This window comes from Biomphalaria glabrata, chromosome 3 (genome assembly GCF_947242115.1).
Source record: "Biomphalaria glabrata chromosome 3, xgBioGlab47.1, whole genome shotgun sequence".
Classification (NCBI taxonomy): Eukaryota; Metazoa; Mollusca; class Gastropoda; family Planorbidae; genus Biomphalaria; species Biomphalaria glabrata.
The window spans coordinates 28,090,241-28,115,518 of NC_074713.1; the positions used below are offsets into that span (position 1 = coordinate 28,090,241).

General features: G+C 36.9%; 1 protein-coding gene across 7 annotated transcripts in view; it reads left to right on the plus strand.

Moving 5' to 3' along the window:
• The window catches only part of LOC106052997 (uncharacterized), a 36,447-nt gene extending 15,947 nt beyond the window's left edge, over window positions 1-20,500 (plus strand). For 2 of the 7 annotated variants that reach the window (XM_056024358.1, XM_056024357.1), the window contains 2 exons: window positions 14,736-14,818; window positions 15,885-20,500. In XM_056024358.1, the coding sequence (XP_055880333.1) occupies window positions 15,891-17,549 (1,659 nt within the window). In that variant the 5' untranslated portion in view covers window positions 14,736-14,818; window positions 15,885-15,890 and the 3' untranslated portion in view covers window positions 17,550-20,500. The other 5 variants (XM_056024364.1, XM_056024363.1, XM_056024359.1 and 2 more) reach the window with 5 other exon arrangements.
• Window positions 20,501-25,278: the final 4,778 nt, after the last annotated feature.

The window sequence follows — 25,278 nt, forward strand, 5'->3', positions numbered from 1 at the left end:
AGTGCCCCGTAATCCTACTACTTATCGATCCTATTACTTATCGATCCTATTACTTATCGATCCTATTACTTATCGATCCTATTACTTATCGATCCGATTACTTATCGATCCTATTACATATCTGGACCAGTTGAAAAGGATGGGGGAGAAGAAAGGGGATATTTGGGTACTCAGTGTTTAAATGGTGAACGACCTGAATTTGAACTCGAGGACTAAGGCCTCCTCAGCGTCCTCATGCCAATACATTAACCACTCTGCCAGCGAATCGCCTATGAAAATAAAAAAGGTTTTATAGTTATCTATTGTTAGCTTCAATCTTAAAGCGGCTAATGCAACTTATACCACCACATCAGTCAAGTACAATTTCTTTCCCTTGTTCGAGATATCTAACAAAATAATTAATGACCAATAGTTAATTAACCAATTGGCTTATCTTTTTCTATTGATTCTTGTGTTGTCAGGTCAAAGAAATTGCGGATTCCCCCGCCCCCCCCCCCCAGGCGGAAAAAAAATTATATATGTGTGTGTGTGTGTACATAATTAATCTTTATTACATTCTGACCCTTTCGGAAGACGTTTATTGTTTATTGTAGACTCCCCGCCCTTGCTAGCAAGGGGGTCTGGGGGAGCTCGCAGCGCTCCCCCAGCGCGGGGCGAAGCCCCGAAGCCGAGCACTATTTCTGGTATTGAAAGCCAACAAAATGCATATTCTGAGGTATCTACAGTGCATTATCTTGCTATTAAAAAGTTTTATTTCAAAAACATAATGTGCTATTCTTACTGACTTAGACCCTCTCGCGCCGTTCGGCGCATTTTCCGGCAAGCTGTTTCCGCAACTCTTATTTTGCGTAATTCATTTTGTCGGAGAACATGTCCCGCAAAACCTCATGCGACGCTCTGTCACAACCTTACTAAGGATTCGACTCCCAGTTCGGCATATGATTTCTTTGATTTAGACCCGATCTCTATGACTGACTCCTAAAATTTGTCTTAGCCATCTTTGTTGAGCCACATTTAATTAGTGTTTTTCAGTTTCGGCAGAAGACTATTCACACTTTATTAATGGAGCCCAAGCGACTGGTAGAAATTTGTAACCTTTCTTGACTACGCTCTTGGAATTACATGCCTGTATTTCGCTTTAGATTTTATATCGAAAAGGAACGTTTTTTCGTCAAATCATCTGTTGAGGGGTTTTAAACTAAAAAATCTCTGGAGTTTGTTTTTTTTTTAAATTCAAAACCCCATTTAGCTACGATCATAGAATTTGGTGACTGTAGTTTGCTTTAAAATAATATTGAAGAGAGAGGTTTTCAACTCTAAACGCTCTGTAGGGGAATTTTTAAAGTCAAAACCATCTGGAGGGGTTTTGAACTTTCAAGAAAAGGCCATCTGGAGGAGGGGATTGAAACTCAAACCCCCTTTGACTACGCTCATAGATTTTATAGTGTGTATTTGCTTTTTTTTTTATATCGAAGAGGTACTTTTTAGCTTCAAACCCCAACTGGAGGGGGGGGGGTAAACTCAAAACCCCTTTGGCTACGCTCATAAAATTTTGAATGTGTAATTTTTATATTGAAGAGGGGGCTTATCGTAAATTTTGGAGGGGGTTTTAAAATCAAAATCTTCCTTAACTGTGCTGTTGGAATTTGGGGGATTGTCGTTTGCATTTTGTTTTGTTTTGTTTTATAGAAGAGGGGGATTTAACTGCAAAAACCTCTGGTAGGGGGTTTAAAACTCAAAAACCCCCTGTAAGGGGTTTAAAACTCAAAGCCCCTGGTAGGGGGTTTTAAACTCAAAACCCCCTTATAGGGTTTTTTTTAAATCTCAAAACCCCCTGGTACAGGGTTTTTAACTCAAAACCCCTACGGCTGTGCTGTGGTAAGTGATGTAAAATCTCACCTAAAATAAACAAAATGAAAGCAAAAATCATTCACTTAATTTCTTCCCCCCCCCCCCTGTAGTTCATTTCGGGGAGGGGGGGTTGAACCCCAAGAACCCCCCCCCCTTGGCTACGCCCATGATGTGACAACACTGCTGGTTGTGGCCAGTTTCGTTTTAATACATTTGTTGTTTTTTTCACTACTTATCCAGCTCCTATTTTCATAATATCATCGATTTCTGATCTAGGTCATTTTGTAATGTTAATTAGGCGTCACGAAGATCAACACTACAAGAAGACGGGTTAATGTACTCCCCGTGGACTTACAGGGTAGATGCGCCTCTGACTACTAAAACTTGAGAAACAGAAATAGAGATGGTGATTAAACTTGACAGAAATGCTAACACGTTGCTTTCATTTGTCTAGAAGGAAATAGTTCGAAGTCGAAAAGAATGAATCTAAAATAGGAAGATTGTATTTCCTAGACCACTTTTTACAATCATTGAAATATAGGTGGGACAGGAAGATTGTATTTCCTAGACCACTTTTTACAATCATTGAAATATAGGTGGGACAGGAAGATTGTATTTCCTAGACCACTTTTTACAATCATTGAAATATAGGTGGGACAGGAAGATTGTATTTCCTAGACCACTTTTTACAATCATTGAAATATAGGTGGGACAGGAAGATTGTATTTCCTAGACCACTTTTTACAATCATTGAAATATAGGTGGGACAGGAAGATTGTATTTCCTAGACCACTTTTTACAATCATTGAAATATAGGTGGGACAGGAAGATTGTATTTCCTAGACCACTTTTTACAATCATTGAAATATAGGTGGGACAGGAAGATTGTATTTCCTAGACCACTTTTTACAATCATTGAAATATAGGTGGGACAGGAAGATTGTATTTCCTAGACCACTTTTTACAATCATTGAAATATAGGTGGGACAGGAAGATTGTATTTCCTAGACCACTTTTTACAATCATTGAAATATAGGTGGGACAGGATAATTGTATTTCCTAGACCACTTTTTACAATCATTGAAATATAGGTGGGACAGGAAGATTGTATTTCCTAGACCACTTTTTGCAATCATTGAAATATAGGTGGGACAGGAAGATTGTATTTCCTAGACCACTTTTTACAATCATTGAAATATAGGTGGGACAGGAAGATTGTATTTCCTAGACCACTTTTTACAATCATTGAAATATAGGTGGGACAGGAAGATTGTATTTCCTAGACCACTTTTTACAATCATTGAAATATAGGTGGGACAGGAAGATTGTATTTCCTAGACCACTTTTTACAATCATTGAAATATAGGTGGGACAGGAAGATTGTATTTCCTAGACCACTTTTTACAATCATTGAAATATAGGTGGGACAGGAAGATTGTATTTCCTAGACCACTTTTTACAATCATTGAAATATAGGTGGGACAGGAAGATTGTATTTCCTAGACCACTTTTTACAATCATTGAAATATAGGTGGGACAGGAAGATTGTATTTCCTAGACCACTTTTTACAATCATTGAAATATAGGTGGGACAGGAAGATTGTATTTCCTAGACCACTTTTTACAATCATTGAAATATAGGTGGGACAGGAAGATTCTATTTCCTAGACCACTTTTTACAATCATTGAAATATAGGTGGGACAGGAAGATTGTATTTCCTAGACCACTTTTTACAATCATTGAAATATAGGTGGGACAGGAAGATTGTATTTCCTAGACCACTTTTTACAATCATTGAAATATAGGTGGGACAGGAAGATTGTATTTCCTAGACCACTTTTTACAATCATTGAAATATAGGTGGGACAGGAAGATTGTATTTCCTAGACCACTTTTTACAATCATTGAAATATAGGTGAGACAGGAAGATTGTATTTCCTAGACCACTTTTTACAATCATTGAAATATAGGTGGGACAGGAAGATTGTATTTCCTAGACCACTTTTTACAATCATTGAAATATAGGTGGGACAGGAAGATTGTATTTCCTAGACCACTTTTTACAATCATTGAAATATAGGTGGGACAGGAAGATTGTATTTCCTAGACCACTTTTTACAATCATTGAAATATAGGTGGGACAGGAAGATTGTATTTCCTAGACCACTTTTTACAATCATTGAAATATAGGTGGGACAGGAAGATTGTATTTCCTAGACCACTTTTTACAATCATTGAAATATAGGTGGGACAGGAAGATTGTATTTCCTAGACCACTTTTTACAATCATTGAAATATAGGTGGGACAGGAAGATTGTATTTCCTAGACCACTTTTTACAATCATTGAAATATAGGTGGGACAGGAAGATTGTATTTCCTAGACCACTTTTTACAATCATTGAAATATAGGTGGGACAGGAAGATTGTATTTCCTAGACCACTTTTTACAATCATTGAAATATAGGTGGGACAGGAAGATTGTATTTCCTAGACCACTTTTTACAATCATTGAAATATAGGTGGGACAGGATAATTGTATTTCCTAGACCACTTTTTACAATCATTGAAATATAGGTGGGACAGGAAGATTCTATTTCCTAGACCACTTTTTACAATCATTGAAATATAGGTGGGACAGGAAGATTGTATTTCCTAGACCACTTTTTACAATCATTGAAATATAGGTGGGACAGGAAGATTGTATTTCCTAGACCACTTTTTACAATCATTGAAATATAGGTGGGACAGGAAGATTCTATTTCCTAGACCACTTTTTACAATCATTGAAATATAGGTGGGACAGGAAGATTGTATTTCCTAGACCACTTTTTACAATCATTGAAATATAGGTGGGACAGGAAGATTGTATTTCCTAGACCACTTTTTACAATCATTGAAATATAGGTGGGACAGGAAGATTGTATTTCCTAGACCACTTTTTACAATCATTGAAATATAGGTGGGACAGGAAGATTGTATTTCCTAGACCACTTTTTACAATCATTGAAATATAGGTGGGACAGGAAGATTGTATTTCCTAGACCACTTTTTACAATCATTGAAATATAGGTGGGACAGGAAGATTGTATTTCCTAGACCACTTTTTACAATCATTGAAATATAGGTGGGACAGGAAGATTGTATTTCCTAGACCACTTTTTACAATCATTGAAATATAGGTGGGACAGGAAGATTGTATTTCCTAGACCACTTTTTACAATCATTGAAATATAGGTGGGACAGGAAGATTGTATTTCCTAGACCACTTTTTACAATCATTGAAATATAGGTGGGACAGGATAATTGTATTTCCTAGACCACTTTTTACAATCATTGAAATATAGGTGGGACAGGAAGATTCTATTTCCTAGACCACTTTTTACAATCATTGAAATATAGGTGGGACAGGAAGATTGTATTTCCTAGACCACTTTTTACAATCATTGAAATATAGGTGGGACAGGAAGATTGTATTTCCTAGACCACTTTTTACAATCATTGAAATATAGGTGGGACAGGAAGATTGTATTTCCTAGACCACTTTTTACAATCATTGAAATATAGGTGGGACAGGAAGATTGTATTTCCTAGACCACTTTTTACAATCATTGAAATATAGGTGGGACAGGAAGATTGTATTTCCTAGACCACTTTTTACAATCATTGAAATATAGGTGGGACAGGAAGATTGTATTTCCTAGACCACTTTTTACAATCATTGAAATATAGGTGGGACAGGAAGATTGTATTTCCTAGACCACTTTTTACAATCATTGAAATATAGGTGGGACAGGAAGATTGTATTTCCTAGACCACTTTTTACAATCATTGAAATATAGGTGGGACAGGAAGATTGTATTTCCTAGACCACTTTTTACAATCATTGAAATATAGGTGGGACAGGATAATTGTATTTCCTAGACCACTTTTTACAATCATTGAAATATAGGTGGGACAGGAAGATTCTATTTCCTAGACCACTTTTTACAATCATTGAAATATAGGTGGGACAGGAAGATTGTATTTCCTAGACCACTTTTTACAATCATTGAAATATAGGTGGGACAGGAAGATTGTATTTCCTAGACCACTTTTTACAATCATTGAAATATAGGTGGGACAGGAAGATTCTATTTCCTAGACCACTTTTTACAATCATTGAAATATAGGTGGGACAGGAAGATTGTATTTCCTAGACCACTTTTTACAATCATTGAAATATAGGTGGGACAGGAAGATTGTATTTCCTAGACCACTTTTTACAATCATTGAAATATAGGTGGGACAGGAAGATTGTATTTCCTAGACCACTTTTTACAATCATTGAAATATAGGTGGGACAGGAAGATTGTATTTCCTAGACCACTTTTTACAATCATTGAAATATAGGTGGGACAGGAAGACTCTATTTCCTAGACCACTTTTTACAATCATTGAAATATAGGTGGGACAGGAAGATTGTATTTCCTAGACCACTTTTTACAATCATTGAAATATAGGTGGGACAGGAAGATTGTATTTCCTAGACCACTTTTTACAATCATTGAAATATAGGTGGGACAGGAAGATTGTATTTCCTAGACCACTTTTTACAATCATTGAAATATAGGTGGGACAGGAAGATTGTATTTCCTAGACCACTTTTTACAATCATTGAAATATAGGTGGGACAGGAAGATTGTATTTCCTAGACCACTTTTTACAATCATTGAAATATAGGTGGGACAGGAAGATTGTATTTCCTAGACCACTTTTTACAATCATTGAAATATAGGTGGGACAGGAAGATTGTATTTCCTAGACCACTTTTTACAATCATTGAAATATAGGTGGGACAGGAAGATTGTATTTCCTAGACCACTTTTTACAATCATTGAAATATAGGTGGGACAGGAAGATTGTATTTCCTAGACCACTTTTTACAATCATTGAAATATAGGTGGGACAGGATAATTGTATTTCCTAGACCACTTTTTACAATCATTGAAATATAGGTGGGACAGGAAGATTCTATTTCCTAGACCACTTTTTACAATCATTGAAATATAGGTGGGACAGGAAGATTGTATTTCCTAGACCACTTTTTACAATCATTGAAATATAGGTGGGACAGGAAGATTGTATTTCCTAGACCACTTTTTACAATCATTGAAATATAGGTGGGACAGGAAGATTCTATTTCCTAGACCACTTTTTACAATCATTGAAATATAGGTGGGACAGGAAGATTGTATTTCCTAGACCACTTTTTACAATCATTGAAATATAGGTGGGACAGGAAGATTGTATTTCCTAGACCACTTTTTACAATCATTGAAATATAGGTGGGACAGGAAGATTGTATTTCCTAGACCACTTTTTACAATCATTGAAATATAGGTGGGACAGGAAGATTGTATTTCCTAGACCACTTTTTACAATCATTGAAATATAGGTGGGACAGGAAGATTGTATTTCCTAGACCACTTTTTACAATCATTGAAATATAGGTGGGACAGGAAGATTGTATTTCCTAGACCACTTTTTACAATCATTGAAATATAGGTGGGACAGGAAGATTGTATTTCCTAGACCACTTTTTACAATCATTGAAATATAGGTGGGACAGGAAGATTGTATTTCCTAGACCACTTTTTACAATCATTGAAATATAGGTGGGACAGGAAGATTGTATTTCCTAGACCACTTTTTACAATCATTGAAATATAGGTGGGACAGGAAGATTGTATTTCCTAGACCACTTTTTAACAACTGTAGGTGGGACAGGAAGCAGGCCAGGAAGATTGTATTTCCTAGACCACTTTTTAACAACTGTAGGTGGGACAGGAAGCAGGCCAGGAAGATTGTATTTCCTAGACCACTTTTTAACAACTGTAGGTGGGACAGGAAGCAGGCCAGGAAGATTGTATTTCCTAGACCACTTTTTAACAACTGTAGGTGGGACAGGAAGCAGGCCAGGAAGATTGTATTTCCTAGACCACTTTTTACCAACTGTAGGTGGGACAGGAAGCAGGCCAGGAAGATTGTATTTCCTAGACCACTTTTTACCAACTGTAGGTGGGACAGGAAGCAGGCCAGGAAGATTGTATTTCCTAGACCACTTTTTACAATCATTGAAATATAGGTGGGACATGAAGCAGGCCAGGAAGATTGTATTTCCTAGACCACTTTTTAACAACTGTAGGTGTGACAGGAAGCAGGCCAGGAAGATTGTATTTCCTAGACCACTTTTTACCAACTGTAGGTAGGACAGGAAGCAGGCCAGGAAGATTGTATTTCCTAGACCACTTTTTAACAACTGTAGGTGTTACAGGAAGCAGGCCAGGAAGATTGTATTTCCTAGACCACTTTTTAACAACTGTAGGTGTTACAGGAAGCAGGCCAGGAAGATTGTATTTCCTAGACCACTTTTTACCAACTGTAGGTGGGACAGGAAGCAGGCCAGGAAGATTGTATTTCCTAGACCACTTTTTACCAACTGTAGGTGGGACAGGAAGCAGGCCAGGAATATTGTATTTCCTAGACCACTTTTTACCAACTGTAGGTGGGACAGGAAGCAGGCCAGGAAGATTGTATTTCCTAGACCACTTTTTACCAACTGTAGGTGGGACAGGAAGCAGGCCAGGAAGATTGTATTTCCTAGACCACTTTTTACCAACTGCAATCATTGAAATATAGGTGGGACAGGAAGCAGGCCAGGAAGATTGTATTTCCTAGACCACTTTTGACCAATTGTAGGTGGGACAGGAAGCAGGCCAGGAAGATTGTATTTCCTAGACCACTTTTTACCAACTGCAATCATTGAAATATAGGTGGGACAGGAAGCAGGCCAGGAAGATTGTATTTCCTAGACCACTTTAGACCAACTGCAATCATTGAAATATAGGTGGGACAGGAAGCAGGCCAGGAAGATTGTATTTCCTAGACCACTTTTTACCAACTGCAATCATTGAAATTTAGGTGGGACAGGAAGCAGGCCAGGAAGATTGTATTTCCTAGACCACTTTTTACCAACTGTAGGTGGGACAGGAAGCAGGCCAGGAAGATTGTATTTCCTAGACCACTTTTTACCAACTGCAATCATTGAAATATAGGTGGGACAGGAAGCAGGCCAGGAAGATTGTATTTCCTAGACCACTTTTGACCAACTGCAATCATTGAAATATAGGTGGGACAGGAAGCAGGCCAGGAAGATTGTATTTCCTAGACCACTTTTTACCAACTGTAGGTGGGACAGGAAGCAGGCCAGGAAGATTGTATTTCCTAGACCACTTTTTACCAACTGCAATCATTGAAATATAGGTGGGACAGGAAGCAGGCCAGGAAGATTGTATTTCCTAGACCACTTTTGACCAACTGCAATCATTGAAATATAGGTGGGACAGGAAGCAGGCCAGGAAGATTGTATTTCCTAGACCACTTTTGACCAACTGCAATCATTGAAATATAGGTGGGACAGGAAGCAGGCCAGGAAGATTGTATTTCCTAGACCACTTTTTACCAACTGATTTGCAATCATTTAAATATAGGTGGGACAGGAAGCAGGCCAGGAAGATTGTATTTCCTAGACCACTTTTTACCAACTGATTTGCAATCATTTAAATATAGGTGGGACAGGAAGCAGGCCAGGAAGATTGTATTTCCTAGACCACTTTTTACCAACTGATTTGCAATCATTTAAATATAGGTGGGACAGGAAGCAGGCCAGGAAGATTGTATTTCCTAGACCACTTTTTACCAACTGATTTGCAATCATTTAAATATAGGTGGGACAGGAAGCAGGCCAGGAAGATTGTATTTCCTAGACAACTTTTTACCAACTGCGGATTATTCGCAATCATTTAAATATAGGTGGGACAGGAAGCAGGCCAGGAAGAAAAATGAAGTTCTCTCCTAACAGTTAGCTCTCTTTAAAATGAAAACTTATTTTGGATTTTACAAACTAATAAAGTTATAGCACCATTAAACACCTCTCTCTCTCTCTCTCTTCATCTCTCTCTCTCTCTCTCTTCATCTCTCTCTCTCCTCGTTCTCTCTCTTTCTTTATCTCTTTCTCTCTCTTTGTCTCCGATCTATAATGAAGGCAATATTTCTATATTTTCTTTGAAGTTTCTATATAAAACTAAAGTATTTGCTTAACTACTGGTTGAAAATCTCGGCTGACTCAGCCACGCTAAAATACTCTCAATAGAAGCACGGATGATCACGTGAGTCCGGCTTTTGAATGTCGTGTGTGTATCAGCGTGTAATACGTAGTAACCAAAACTGAAAAACGTTGTCTCTAATAATAAATCAAATGTATATACACATTTTAAAAAAAAAGGGGGGGGGGGATTGGTAACAGGCTTTCATTACAGACAAGTCTACATGATTGAATCTTTGAACTTGTCTGTTGACTGAACTCTTTCGTAATTAGGACAAGAGTCAACAAAACTATAAGTAGAGAAGCATTGAATTCAGAGTTGACGCCCTTAGAGCACATCTTATAACCTATGGCATGTTGAGATCTATTTAAATCGAAGGGTGTTATTTTTGTTTCAAGATGACTGCTGAAGCAAGCGGAAGTGTGCTTTCATTGTCATGGTATCAGTAAATAGTTTCTTCTAGGTGACTTGGATTTGAATCTAATTCTAATTATTACATCTACTTCTGTATGCTATTTATAATGTTCTGTTATGAAGCTACGTTATGTGATTTCTAATTTAAGTTTTTATGAATCACGAATCATGTCTCTTAGTTCAACAGTTTTAAAAAGTGTATTTAACTTTAGTTTTGTTTTTTTTTCTAAACGGATTTTTTTTTTTTGGGCCTTGACGAACGTGAACTAATGACAATGTTCATGATTATCGATAAGATCTTTAAATACTGGAATGTTTAGAACTCGTTGACCAGGGAGAGGAACTAGATGTTTTATAGGAGCTGCTGTCTCTTGTGTTAGGTGTGAGTAGTTAAAGGCCATCATTTGTACATTCTGAATTAAGAACTTGCCTAGAGGTTTCAGGCCCAACTAGGCACACTAGCCTAGTAGTTGGCAAACATATCATTCATTGTGATCGGATTATAAAGACTCCTATGGATCCGCTGTTTGGTTAAGTACGTGTACAGTCAAAACACAGGTTTTCATAAGGGTGAAATCAGAATACAACAGAACTTTCATTTTGGTTTATTTTTGGTGAAATAAATATTTTACCAACCACTAGGCCTTGTGTAGATTTAGTAATATTAGTTAATAATAATGACTCTTAAGTCATGTATGGTTATAATAAATCATAAAACATTACCTCACAGGAAACCATATGTTTGAATGGAAACTCCGATGGTTTGACAATTTTTGTTATAATATGTGTTTAGATGTACGGAAAATGAATATTTTATTCTTTTTTTTTTATTTCAATAATAACTTAGTAATTGATATTTTTCTGACGTAATTTTTCTGCGCATCCAAAACGGTCACATTTTCGACGGGTTTCTATGTGACGTCACACAAACCTATAAATTTAATCTATTGACTTACTGTATAACAGAAAACCATACAGTAAAGTTTACAATATCTTCAAAGTAATAGATCTAGGATCTAGGTCTATGCAGTTAGATCTAGATCTTTTAAGCAAAGAACAAAAAGTGTTACCATTAGATCTCCATGCTTGACTAACTATGGCAGTGTGTATTTTCTTGCCTAACCACTCAACACACAACAAACAATATCGCTTGGTTCTTGTCATGACCGACTACACGTAGCCTAGGTTAGCCTTACACTGACTAGTTTGTTAGAATCAGTCAGCCTAACAGCCAAGTGTCAAAATGAAGCGATACGATTGGCAAGTCTAGATTTACTTTCAGTATTGTTGAAGGAAGTGACGTATAACTAACCTAAAAACAAAATCTCAAAGAACTTCGTTTTTTTTAAGATGTCAAGAATTGACAGTCTAATTCATTAATACAAATGTTTTTAAGCATTTAAATAAAAAAATGGTAAAATGTTTACTATTACAACTTTTTACACAGAATTTAAATTTGTCAATAACTCAAAAAAAAAAAAAAACTATCAGAGTTTCCGTTTAAGATACACTCGCCTGTGATCACTAGTTTAAATAAATATTGTACGATGTATCATTTGTTATTTTAAAAGAAAGTAATTATGTAAATACCTGGAGTGTATGGTGTATAAAGTGAAATACTCATACAATAGACATACATAGCTTTTAAAGAGAAATAAAATGTACGTTAACTGTCAAGAGGAAGTTATTGAAATCGGAACGTGACTGACGGACGGATAGACTACACAAAACCAACATTCAGCCATTTTGTGAGTATCTTCAAAGTCATTACGAAAGATATCAACGTTCAATATGAACACGTTTTTGTCTTTTCAATTCTTTGGATCCATCACGTCTATTCAGTCTAGAGAGTAAGCAGAATGCAGTCTCAATACAAAAATTGCATACCTTGTACCAAGTTACTCCTCCTGTCTGTCTGTCTGTCTGGTACAAATCTTGTTTACGTTATTTCTCCTACTTCCCATTCTCGGATCAAGTTCAAACTTTGCACAATTATTCATTGTCGATGACAACACATTTATAAATAAAATTAACTAATTAGTTCATCTATTTGTCGTAATTTATTAATTCTGTTTTATATGGAAAGTGTACTAAATCGCGGAAATAAGTGACACCCCGACACACAAGACTAGTGATACAACAAACTGTTTCTCCTTTTTGGACAAAACCCCATATGGCGTTGCTTGTATTCGGTTGAATGGCGAGTCTTTACAAAAGAATGACATGATGAATGACATGATGAATGACATGATGAATGACATGATGAATGACATGATGAATGACATGATGAATGACAGATGAATGACATGATGAATGACAGATGAATGACATGATGAATGACATGATGAATGACAGATGAATGACATGATGAATGACATGATGAATGACAGATGAATGACATGATGAATGACATGATGAATGACAGATGAATGACATGATGAATGACATGATGAATGACAGATGAATGACATGATGAATGACAGATGAATGACATGATGAATGACATGATGAATGACATGATGAATGACATGATGAATGACAGATGAATGACATGATGAATGACATGATGAATGACAGATGAATGACATGATGAATGACATGATGAATGACATGATGAATGACATGATGAATGACAGATGAATGACAGATGAATGACATGATGAATGACATGATGAATGACATGATGAATGACAGATGAATGACATGATGAATGACAGATGAATGACATGATGAATGACAGATGAATGACATGATGAATGACATGATGAATGACATGATGAATGACATGATGAATGACATGATGAATGACAGATGAATGACATGATGAATGACAGATGAATGACATGATGAATGACATGATGAATGACATGATGAATGACAGATGAATGACATGATGAATGACATATGAATGACATGATGAATGACATGATGAATGACATGATGAATGACAGATGAATGACATGATGAATGACATGATGAATGACATGATGAATGACATGATGAATGACATGATGAATGACAGATGAATGACATGATGAATGACAGATGAATGACATGATGAATGACATGATGAATGACAGATGAATGACATGATGAATGACATGATGAATGACATGATGAATGACATGATGAATGACAGATGAATGACATGATGAATGACATGATGAATGACATGATGAATGACATGATGAATGACAGATGAATGACATGATGAATGACAGATGAATGACATGATGAATGACATGATGAATGACAGATGAATGACATGATGAATGACATGATGAATGACAGATGAATGACATGATGAATGACATGATGAATGACAGATGAATGACATGATGAATGACATGATGAATGACATGATGAATGACATGATGAATGACAGATGAATGACATGATGAATGACAGATGAATGACATGATGAATGACAGATGAATGACATGATGAATGACATGATGAATGACAGATGAATGACATGATGAATGACAGATGAATGACAGATGAATGACATGATGAATGACAGATGAATGACATGATGAATGACATGATGAATGACATGATGAATGACATGATGAATGACATGATGAATGACAGATGAATGACATGATGAATGACATGATGAATGACATGATGAATGACATGATGAATGACATGATGAATGACAGATGAATGACATGATGAATGACAGATGAATGACATGATGAATGACATGATGAATGACATGATGAATGACATGATGAATGACAGATGAATGACATGATGAATGACATGATGAATGACAGATGAATGACATGATGAATGACATGATGAATGACAGATGAATGACATGATGAATGACATGATGAATGACAGATGAATGACATGATGAATGACAGATGAATGACATGATGAATGACATGATGAATGACATGATGAATGACATGATGAATGACAGATGAATGACATGATGAATGACATGATGAATGACAGATGAATGACATGATGAATGACATGATGAATGACATGATGAATGACATGATGAATGACATGATGAATGACAGATGAATGACATGATGAATGACAGATGAATGACATGATGAATGACATGATGAATGACAGATGAATGACATGATAAATGACAGATGAATGACATGATGAATGACATGATGAATGACAGATGAATGACATGATGAATGACAGATGAATGACATGATGAATGACATGATGAATGACAGATGAATGACAGATGAATGACATGATGAATGACATAAGTCATAATTGATGCAGTCTAACGAAATATAAACAAAAAATTAAAAAGTATTTTTTTAACTTTTCTTGTTTTCAGATGGACACGTCAGTGTAAACACATTGTATGAAGATAATTGACTGAGTGTAAGATTCTCTTTGACTAATGGTTTAAATCAACAAGTAAGTAGATAGTAATACAAATAGTTCTTTTCTTATTAAATAAAACTCCATGATAGCTAGATTTAGATGCTAGGAATCTAGTTGATCATTCCTAAGTGGAACGCGCAGACTTTTGACTTTGCAGTCCTCAGGGCCCAGGGCGAGTTATATATGCGGGACCTAACCCTTACTCTAGCCCAAAATAAGAGCTTTCAATGTAATTAGATTAGATAATGGAAATGGTTTAACAATGCTAAAATGGAGTAGCAAGTCCTTTTTTAAAATGAGAAATGTTTTTAAACCTATCCATCACACCGTACGTAGGTCTATAACGTATGGTACAGTACATTAGAATGTGTAGCAGAGCTCCTAATATTTGTATGGTGAGCTGATGGTAACAACCAGAAGTCGGGGGCTTCTTGAATCAGCCTCTGGAAAACGATGATTGAAAAGGAATGGGCCCCTGGCTAATGGATAGATAGATAGATAGATAGATAGATAGATAGATAGATAGATAGATAGATAGATAGATAGATAGATAGATAGATAGAGAGAGAGATAGATAGAGAGATAGATAGATAGTTAGATAGAGAGATAGAGAGAGAGAGAGATAGATAGATAGATAGATAGACAGACAGACAGACAGACAAAAACACCACCAACTACGTCCCCCAATACAACGTGCAATGCCCTAAACTTCCTATATTTAAATGCTTCACAAATTGCAACAACCAAATATTTCAACATCTGGAGAAACTTTTTTGCGCATTCCACAGAAAACTTGTAAGAGGAAATCATGCGTGACCCATTATAACTTTCCCTCGTCTTAAAATCTAAATACTTTATAGGCAACACAACCAGTCCTATTGTTTGAACGGACGGCGTTAGTTATTAATGGAGTCTATTAGACTGCAGCCAAGCAGAATGGGTTACAGTGAATCAATGTTTGCTGTGCTAAGGAATACAAAGCATGCATTGAAAACAGGTTGACCTTGTTTGTTCACGATGTGTAACACATCTTTTATGTAGGTCTTCTAGCTTGACATTACAAGATGAAAACTAGTCTGTTGTGTGTTGTCTTCCCCAGGTCACGATGTTTGAGTCTCAATCAAAGAAAGAACCAAAACTTGTTTTCTCGCACAAGTCGCAACAGAACTCGACCAAAAGTTCGGGCAATGAAGGGACACAAATCCCGAGGGTCGCTCTGTCGGTTGGCGGCAGCGCTGCGGGACTGCAAAGCCAAACGCTCGGCGGCCAGAATCGTAGCGATGTGCTAAATGTAGGCGGCTCACAACAAACGCAGCAGTATAAAATGCAGGAGCGTCCACTGCTGGAAAAGCAGGCATTGCAAAGGCAGGGGGTAACACTAGTGCAGCAAGAGAGCAAGCTTGGTGAAGGTGTAGTGAAGACATCTCACGTGCTCGCCAATGAGAAGCTGAGTTCAAATCTGAACACTTTACAAGTGTCTGACAGAAAACAAGTGTCTGACCTTCAATTTCAAACTTTAGAGCTAAAAAAAGACCCCGAGTCTGACAAGCTCATTCACACTAGTAACACTGAAGTGAAATTCATTGCTAAAAATAATGACCCGCCTATTGGCCATTCTCATGTCCATAATAACAATGTATATAAAGATGTGGCATACGCCGAGAAGGCAGTTGCTAAGCCTGTCTCAGACGACAAAAATTCATCAAATACTGCAAAAATTGAACAGTTCGAAGGCTACAGTATATATCGCGGTGCTCGGGAAATGACCATTGGTCAGATTCAAACGCCCGAAACCCCTAAAGCATCTACAGGTTCTCAGCTCAAAGCAACAGAAGTGAGACCAGGTGAAACAATATCCATGCAGAAAACTGATAATGAGGCTTCAGTGCTGAGACACCCAGACAAAGGTGTGAGAGCCGCTTCTGCAATAAATTCTCAACAATTTAAAACTTTACCAAATCACTCTTCTCTTCAGTACCAGAAAGTGCAAACCATACCACATCAAATAGTTTATTCAGAGCAGGGAAACCATTTGAGAGAATTCAGGCTAGTACCTCTTCAACAGAACAGAGTTCAAAGTTATCCACAGGCTTCAGGCCATGGCGTAGCGAAAGCTCTAAGACTTGTCCCAGTCAACTCGGATTCCGGATACGCACATACGAAGGTGCGTATGGCAGCGCCTACAGGAAAGCAAAGGCCTCAATCTTATACCGCACCTCCCAGATACGCTGTACCTGTGACTTGGCAGACGACGGTCCCTGGTGGCTACGTAACGATGCAACCCGATGGCAATCTTTTCGTGGTTAAACCTAGGAGCAGCAGTGTCTCCTCCAGGCAGTCTTACAGAGTAGAGCCGGACACACCGCTGTCTAAACAGACTACTCCTAGTAATAACGTCCGCCCGAAATCCATTCTGAAAAATCAAGCTCAACCGGAAGTCGCGCCCGAATGGCACCAAAATGCTCGCCCCATTCACATTCCGCGCCCTCAGAGCATCGCTAACCCGTCTGCCAAAACTGACCAAAACTATGACTTCAGCGCTATCCTCAAAACCAACAGTGACCTTGTTTCCTACGCCAAACACAAGAACGATGAACTTCCTGATCCGTCGTCGCGAACAGAAGACGCCGACGCTGTCTCATTAAGGAGTGAAGCAAGCCAACAGAGCGCGCCACAGAAAAAGTCTGTCAAATTCAATTCTCAGGTTCGCCTGCACACAGAGGATCACGTGTCCAATGTGGTCACGCTTTCAGTCCCTACCTAACAATTGAACCATTCAATGGTTCGTTCAAGTAATGTAAGACTACCATCAAAGGGAGGTCAAGACAGCGCTGCAGTCATACATTGAAACAAACAAACACTGTCATCTGCTAGTGTACTTTTATTGTTTATATCTTAATTAGAAGAATATTTAACCAGTGGCGTATCTGACTTTCAAGGTTGTGTGCAGGGAGGGTGCTAATAGGTGTTGTTGTATTTCAAACATCGCACTGCCCCCCCCCCTTAAATCTTGATGGATCACTGTGCAATGGGGTGTGAGTGATGGATCTGTTAACTCTTTGACACCGGTAAAGGGCTTGACATTTTGTTATTGTAAATATTGTCAATGTATACACGCATTAATTTGTTAACACAAGAAATGAAAGACGGGACAAGTGAGAGAGAGAGAGAGAGAGAAGAAATGTATTTTATTCAGAGTTTTTTGTTCAAGATAAGTTTCATTTCATGATTCTTGTAAGTAGCAAGCGATAGAAATGGTAGAAGCTAGCGCTTATTCCTTCTATATATAATGATATATTGAAAGTAGTTGTATAATAATAATGATGTAATTTATATAGCGCAGTTAACAAACATAATGTAAGCTGAAAGCGCTCTAAGTGCATATCAGACATAAACAAAACATTGATAGCTATGGCCTAATCTTGTTTGTGGACCAGTTTCGGGGGGGGGGGGGTAATCTTGGAGAAGGTTTTCGTGCTGCCTTTAGGTGCTCAGTAAACACAATTCTGCTCGAGTCGGGTGTCGAACCTCGAGCCCCCTTCATAGCTAGCCAAGCCAAGCTCTCGACCACGCTTCTATCACTAAACACAAGAGTTTAAATGACGCACTCATCTAGACACATTTTAATTTGATGTAAACATTTCTTTCTACATTCTCTGAGCATGGAAGTAAAGGGGGAGGAGGGAGGAAGATTATAATCTAGAAACTTACATCCGTAGACAATGAAAACTGTGAATCTTTTAGGCGAGTTGAAAACTAGGTCATGGGATTAAATTAGCTACACGTGTTGATACACAAATACATATAGAAAAGGAGGCAAGGAAGTAGGCCTATGGGATACAACTTAGGTTAAGTTCAGATAGCTTCAACAATGGAATGCTGCACTTATTGAAGGCAAGCCATGCATTATCAATCGAAGACGCCATTTAGTGGGGCAAAGAGAGAGAGAGACAGACATAGAGAGAGAGAAAGAGAGAAATAATGGAACATGGAGAGAGAAAGAGAGAGAGAAAGTAACTAAATAAAGGACAAAGAAATCAAAAAAGAGATCACAAACAGAGAGATCAGACGAGAGAAAGAGAGAGGGAGAAACATACAAAAAACCCAAACACAACATTGCATATTAATTAAGAAGCGAGATGAACATTTATTACAACAGGAAATAAACCAATTAACATAATTTATTAGACGATATATCTTATACGGTAAGTAGACCTAAATGATAATCCTCGTAGCCTAATACATTGACATTCACGTTTCCACGCCCTGTGAAGTGATCAAGCGCTCGCTAATATTTCCTAGATATGAATGTGATGTCAGCCATCAGCATAGAACTAAGATCTATAATAATATAAGAAAAGCTTTAAGGCAATACTGCAAGAGACCAACACTTACGTACCGTGTCCTGTGTGCTGCTGACTTTTCAATGTGAGGATTTCATAACCATCTTTGAATTGAGAATGGGCATAACTTGAGCCATAACAGGCACAAGTGGGATTCGAACCTACTTAAGTAGGGGACTGGTCCTACAGTGAGACCTACTTTGTAGGTAGCGTGCACCAGGCCTTCTGACATGCTACCACAGGGTACGGAGATATATTCATGTTACTTTTATTACACTGTTAATATTCAATGACCTGATTGTTATAAAGATATGGTTCAGTTTGAACCTGGCCTAACAGATCTTATTAAATGATTATCTATTAATGGATGTCAAGGATCAAACACTCATTCAGATCCATAAAAAGTAATAGCCCTTAAGGAAAGCATTATTTGTTCAGCCTTTTTTCTAGTGGTGCTGGGGGGGGGGGGTATTCTTCTTATTTTTTGTTCCGATTTTTCGGCGGGCCGGATAACACCACATTGAGGGTCACATCAGGCCGGCGGGCGTATTAAGAGGACATCGCTGTGTTACACATTTTAACTCATAATAGTTCTAAGGGGAAGTAAGCAGAGTGAGTAGATGAGATAGCCACGATTGTTTCCCTTGCTTCAGTCACGTTTGAAAGTCCTGTTAATAGATCCACAGTTATGTGCCAGAATATATACTACCGCAGTGATGCCCAAACTACGGCCCGCGGCCCAGATCCGGCCCGCGATGTGCTTCTATCCGGCCCGCCAAAACATTGGAACAGAATGTAAAAAAAAAAAATAAAAAAAAAATTCAAAATTTGAATGTTGAAAAAATATTCTCTTTAAGTTAGGATTCTCACTCATTCTTTGATGAATTCCATCTTTATGTTTGGTATTCACAGTAAATATTTTTTGTTTGCAAGAACACAAGTGTTGTTGTTTTTTTCAATGGCGATAAAACTAGATAGCTATTTTTAATTCTTGGAAAATTCCGCTACTGTCTTGAGCTAGCCGTGTCCTTGACAGCTTGTGTGTGCAGCACAGAGCATCATTGATGTATCATTTTGGGTCGTGTTCTTTTGATGTCAAAGCGATTGGTACCGTAGTGTTTATTGTTTGTGATTTAATGAAATGGGAGAGAAACGAAATGTGGACTCTGAATGTAGAAACTTTCAGGAAAAGTGGACAGATCTTTACTTTTATGGAATATGATAGTAAGTCAACATGTTTGATTTATAAAGAAAGTGTGGCTGTTTTTAAAGAACATAACATTAAAAGGCATTATGAAGCCAAACACATAAACACATATGGTGGCATTCTTGGTTTGAGCCGCGAAGACAAGATTGCCAATTTACGACTAGAGATTGGAAGATTGACAAGAATATAGAACAAAAAGAGACAAGAAAATGAGTCTGCGACAAGAGCCAGCTACAGAGTTGCTCACATCTTAAGTAGAGCAATGAAGCCTTTTTCCGATGGCGAATGTGTAAAAAAGTGCTTGCTAGCAGTGATGGAAGAAATGTGTCCTGAAAAGAAGAATACAGTAGAAGCTGTCAGCCTTTCTCGCATGACAATTACAAGGCGAGAGGAAGATATGGGGGTAAATCTTCATTTACAATTAAAAGACAGAGCAGCAGAATTCGAAATGTTTTCTATTGCTGCTGACGAGTCCACTGACATAACGGATACTGCGCAACTCGCGGTATTTATTCACGGTACAAACAGCAATTTTGATATATCAGAAGAGTTAGCAGCTATGAGGAACATGCATGGGACTACAACTGGAGAAGACCTGTTCAAAGAAGTGTCAACTATCATAGAGGACCTTGCTCTTCCTTGGAATAAATTAGTCGGAGTGACTACTGATGGTGCTAGAAATATGGTTGGATGTCACAGCGGAATGACAGCAAGAGTTATTAAAAAAAATGTTGAGTCAAATGGAATGGAACCCCTGCGGCTTCACTGCATCATTCACCAACAAAATCTCTGTGGAAAGGTTTTGAATCTAGACCATGTGATGATTTTCTATTTCACAGTGAAGTGCGGGGGGGGGGGGGCTGGTTAAGCCGAGGAAAGGTATTAAAACGTTTTTTTATATTTGAGACACGAAATTGAAATATTTATGACCGATAAATAAAAACAAGTGCTACAACTAAACAACCCTCATGGTTGTGTGATTTTGTTATTTTATGCGACATCACATCACATCTAAATGAACTCGACACCAAAATACAAAGGAAAGACAAAATGATTTCGCATGTGTATGCAGATATAAGCGCTTTCCAAACAAAACTGCAACTCTTCATTTAACAGGCGGAAAGGGTGCATCTTGTCCACTTTCCAACCTGTACCACTCTACTAAATGATAAGCAGCTAAATATGTCTTTTCCTAAAGAAAGAATGATGCAACTTCTGAGGCTCTTGATGAATAATTTCAGTGAAAGATTTCTGGATTTTCAGAATTTAAAAAATGAAATCCGTCTTTTTGAAAATCCGTTTGCTGCCGATGTGTCAAGTGCTCCGACAGATCTGCAACTGGAACTGATTGACTTACAAAGCCAGACATTCCTGCTTGACAAATTTCAAGTGATGCACACCATTGACTTCTACTCCATGTTACATGCAGAAACGTTTCCAAATCTTCGAAAACAAGCGCTAAGGATGATCACAATGTTCAAGCACTTATTTGTGTGAACAAACTTTTTCAATGATGAAACTGGCGAAAACCAAGTGACGTAATGGCCTCACGAATGAACATCTAGATTCAGTGCTCCGACTTGGTGTTTCATCTATGCTGCCAAATATTCAGAAAATGGTTTTGGATAAACTTCATGCATCATATTAATTTATGTAAGTAGGTCCACAAATAAAACTATTAAAAATAACTTATTGTATTTTTTTTTCTTTTTGGTGTTATGGCCCGCGACACGAATGCCGAAAATAAAATGGCCCGCAGACCAAATAAGGTTGGGCATCACTGTACTACCGTATTTCAATAAGATAAGTTACCAATCTGACAACTTACTTTCTCTGTAAGACTATAAGACGAAAAGTACAAAGTAGGTCAACTAGTTGTCACAGTCTTAGTTGACATTGCATGATCTAAAGTTCACATCATGTTAAGAGTTTAAAAGACACGTGGAATTCCTGATGTAGAAAACAGGAAGTAGAATGAAAAGTTGACTTTGAGTTCAGTCAAGTCAAGTCAGTAAGGTCTTGCTCCCGGTCCAGGAAGGTTGGACGTTTCTTCCTGGACTGGTGTATATATATGTATATAGCATGAAAGTCGATGGACTAAGGATTGTTGATTAATTATATTTGAGAGCTGATTTCATAATGTGCTTATTGGATATTAAGGTATTATTCGTATTTCAATGGATATCTATAGTTGAAGCTCCAGTGTCACTAGTAGTAATTGTTCTTATTGTTACCCGCTGAGATGCGGACGTGATTGATACTTTTGATACCGCTGTTATGCGGATAGGATTATTATTTCTTGACTTGTAGCACTAACAAGGAGTGCAGTATATTATTATTATGTTGTAAATAAACTTCATGTTGTCTGCTGAACGGACTTGAGTCAGTCGTATAGTGTTTGTCTCGTCACGTGTCTAGAGTACTTAAGGAAGTAAGAACCCAGTATTACACCATCCGACGTACACTTACACTAGTTTATTACAAAAAATTAAACTATAATATAAAATAATCTATAACTTTGTGCAGTTATGTCTGATAACTCTAACCTTATAGTTTCAAATGATACGAAGCCATTTATTATGTAACTAATAACTAGCCTACGCTAATATTACTACTCTTAAGAAAAAAAAAGACAAGCTTTTGCTGGTCTTAACCAGATAGCTTAAAAAAAAACACATAAACAACAAGGTTATAAAGAGAGTTTGTGTGAAACCTCACAGGCGGAATTTGAAAAAAGCAGTGTTTCTCAACCTTCGGCGGAAAAAAAACAAAATAAAAAAAAAACAGGCGTGTTGAGGCCTTTCACTTGACAGCTAGGGGGTCTGGGGGAGCGCTGTAAGCCCAGAGGCCAAAAACGTTTATTTGCATTCTTCAATGCAGAAAGGCATTCTCCGGATATCTACAGCAAAAGGACCTTTTGAATAATGATTTACTTGAAAAATATTCTTATCAAATTTACAAGCCTTTACTACATTGCAAATAAAACCGATTTGTTTCTTGAAAAGATAAAATACCCCACATATTTAGATTAAGGCTTTGAGGATCACCGCCGAAAAAAAAACTTTCCAAAAAAATCAAAAAACAGCCATGTTGATGCCTTTTTCTTGACAGCTAGGGGTCTGGGGAGTGCTGTAAGCTTTCCCAGTGGGGATCGAGGCGAAGTCCAGACGTCAAAAGCTTTTCTTGCATTCATCACTGCAGAAACGCATTCTCCTGGTATCTACAGCTCATTATTCATCCTATTAAAAAAGGACATTTTGAATAATGTTTTAATATGAATTTACAGGCCCTTACCATATTGCAAATGCAACCGATTTGTTCCTTGAAAAGATAAGATACCCCACATATTTAGATTAAGACTTTGAGGATCGCCGCCGAATAAAAATGTATTGGAAAAAAAAAATAAATAATAAAATGCTCATTTGTAAGTGATTCATTTTGTTCAATAGGCATTTTTGTAACTTTGTTTTGTTACAGAACTTTAATTCAAAACACTAAGCAAAAAATCTCGGAAGTGGGAGGAGAAATTAAGTGAACAAATTAGATTCTACGTTAATTTTTTTGCATTTTTAGCGGCCCCCGTAAGGGGAAAAAGCCGCTATTAGGTTTGTGCAAAATGTCCGTCTGTCCGTCTGTCACACTCAGATCTCGAAAACTAGAAGAGATATGAAAAATATTATTTCATCATTAAATCCGGCTTGAAAAGTTAAGGTGCATCGGCTACTTTTGGTTTTCTAAAAGCAAACCGTTTAATTTATAAAATTAATTATGCAAGCGATTTTTTCATAAAAATACACCAATTCTAAAACAATTACGTAAATGTAAGGGAGGCAATGTTACAATATGCTAACAAAGTTGGACAATTTTTGTGTATTTTCAGTATCACTAAGTCAAATATATTTTTAAAATGTACAGGAAATGTTTACAACAAATATAAATAATAGTTAAAGACGTTTTTTCTGGTCAACTAGCTGCTAAAATTAAAAGAAAACATTTATGTTTGTTTATAAAGGCTAATAATGCACTTTGTATGTAAATATCACGCACATTTTTTTAAATGGACTATTTATGCAGCGATTTTCGTGCAGTAGCGTAAGGTCGCAACATGATCAGGTGCTAAACCAATTCCTTAAACTTTTTTTAAAAATCAGATTTTATTTATTTTTTGTTTAGTGCCCCCATCCGAATAAAAGAAGATTATTTTTGTGCGTTTTGTCTGTTGGTCGGTCTGTCCGTCACGCTTAGATTTAAAAAACTAGAACTCTAAAAGCTATTGAAAATCGGATTTACCCTTTAATGTTCCTCCCATAACATCTCAATAGTTTTAAGTATCTAAAATTGATTGTTCTGGATTTTTTTGTGTGCAAAACTAATCAACGCTAACAAATGTTTGTTTGCTCTTCTAACTTATATTACATTCAATTTCCATGCTTAAACGTTGCAAAAACACATTATCAATAATATGTTGTTCCGTTTTTTATGTAAATAGCATATTAATGCTAAATCAAAATCTCTAAACTGACTTATATTTCATTAAGTGTAAAAATGTTCCGGATATTGTTTTATAAAACATGAATTATGCCTAATGATTGTTTGAAATCGCATAATTTACTAATATTACACTTATATTATTTGACAATGCGTCACTATAATTTGGTTATCAATATCAAATTGTTCCGTATTTTCATCTTTAAACAAATTTTAAAAATATCGACAATAGGTTGTTCAGGGCTTTAAAAAAAAGTAATTTACTAAAATTGATTAATGAAAATTACTTTTTAGACTTAATTTTCTTGCTGAAACATAACATAGAAGTTTTGTAATCGATAAAGAATGTTCCGGATTTTGTTTCTTACAAATCGTCGCCAGAAATTTCCGAATTTATTTAAAAATCTACTAACGCCAAATAATTGTTTGAACTCCCTCTTCTAATTAATAAACAA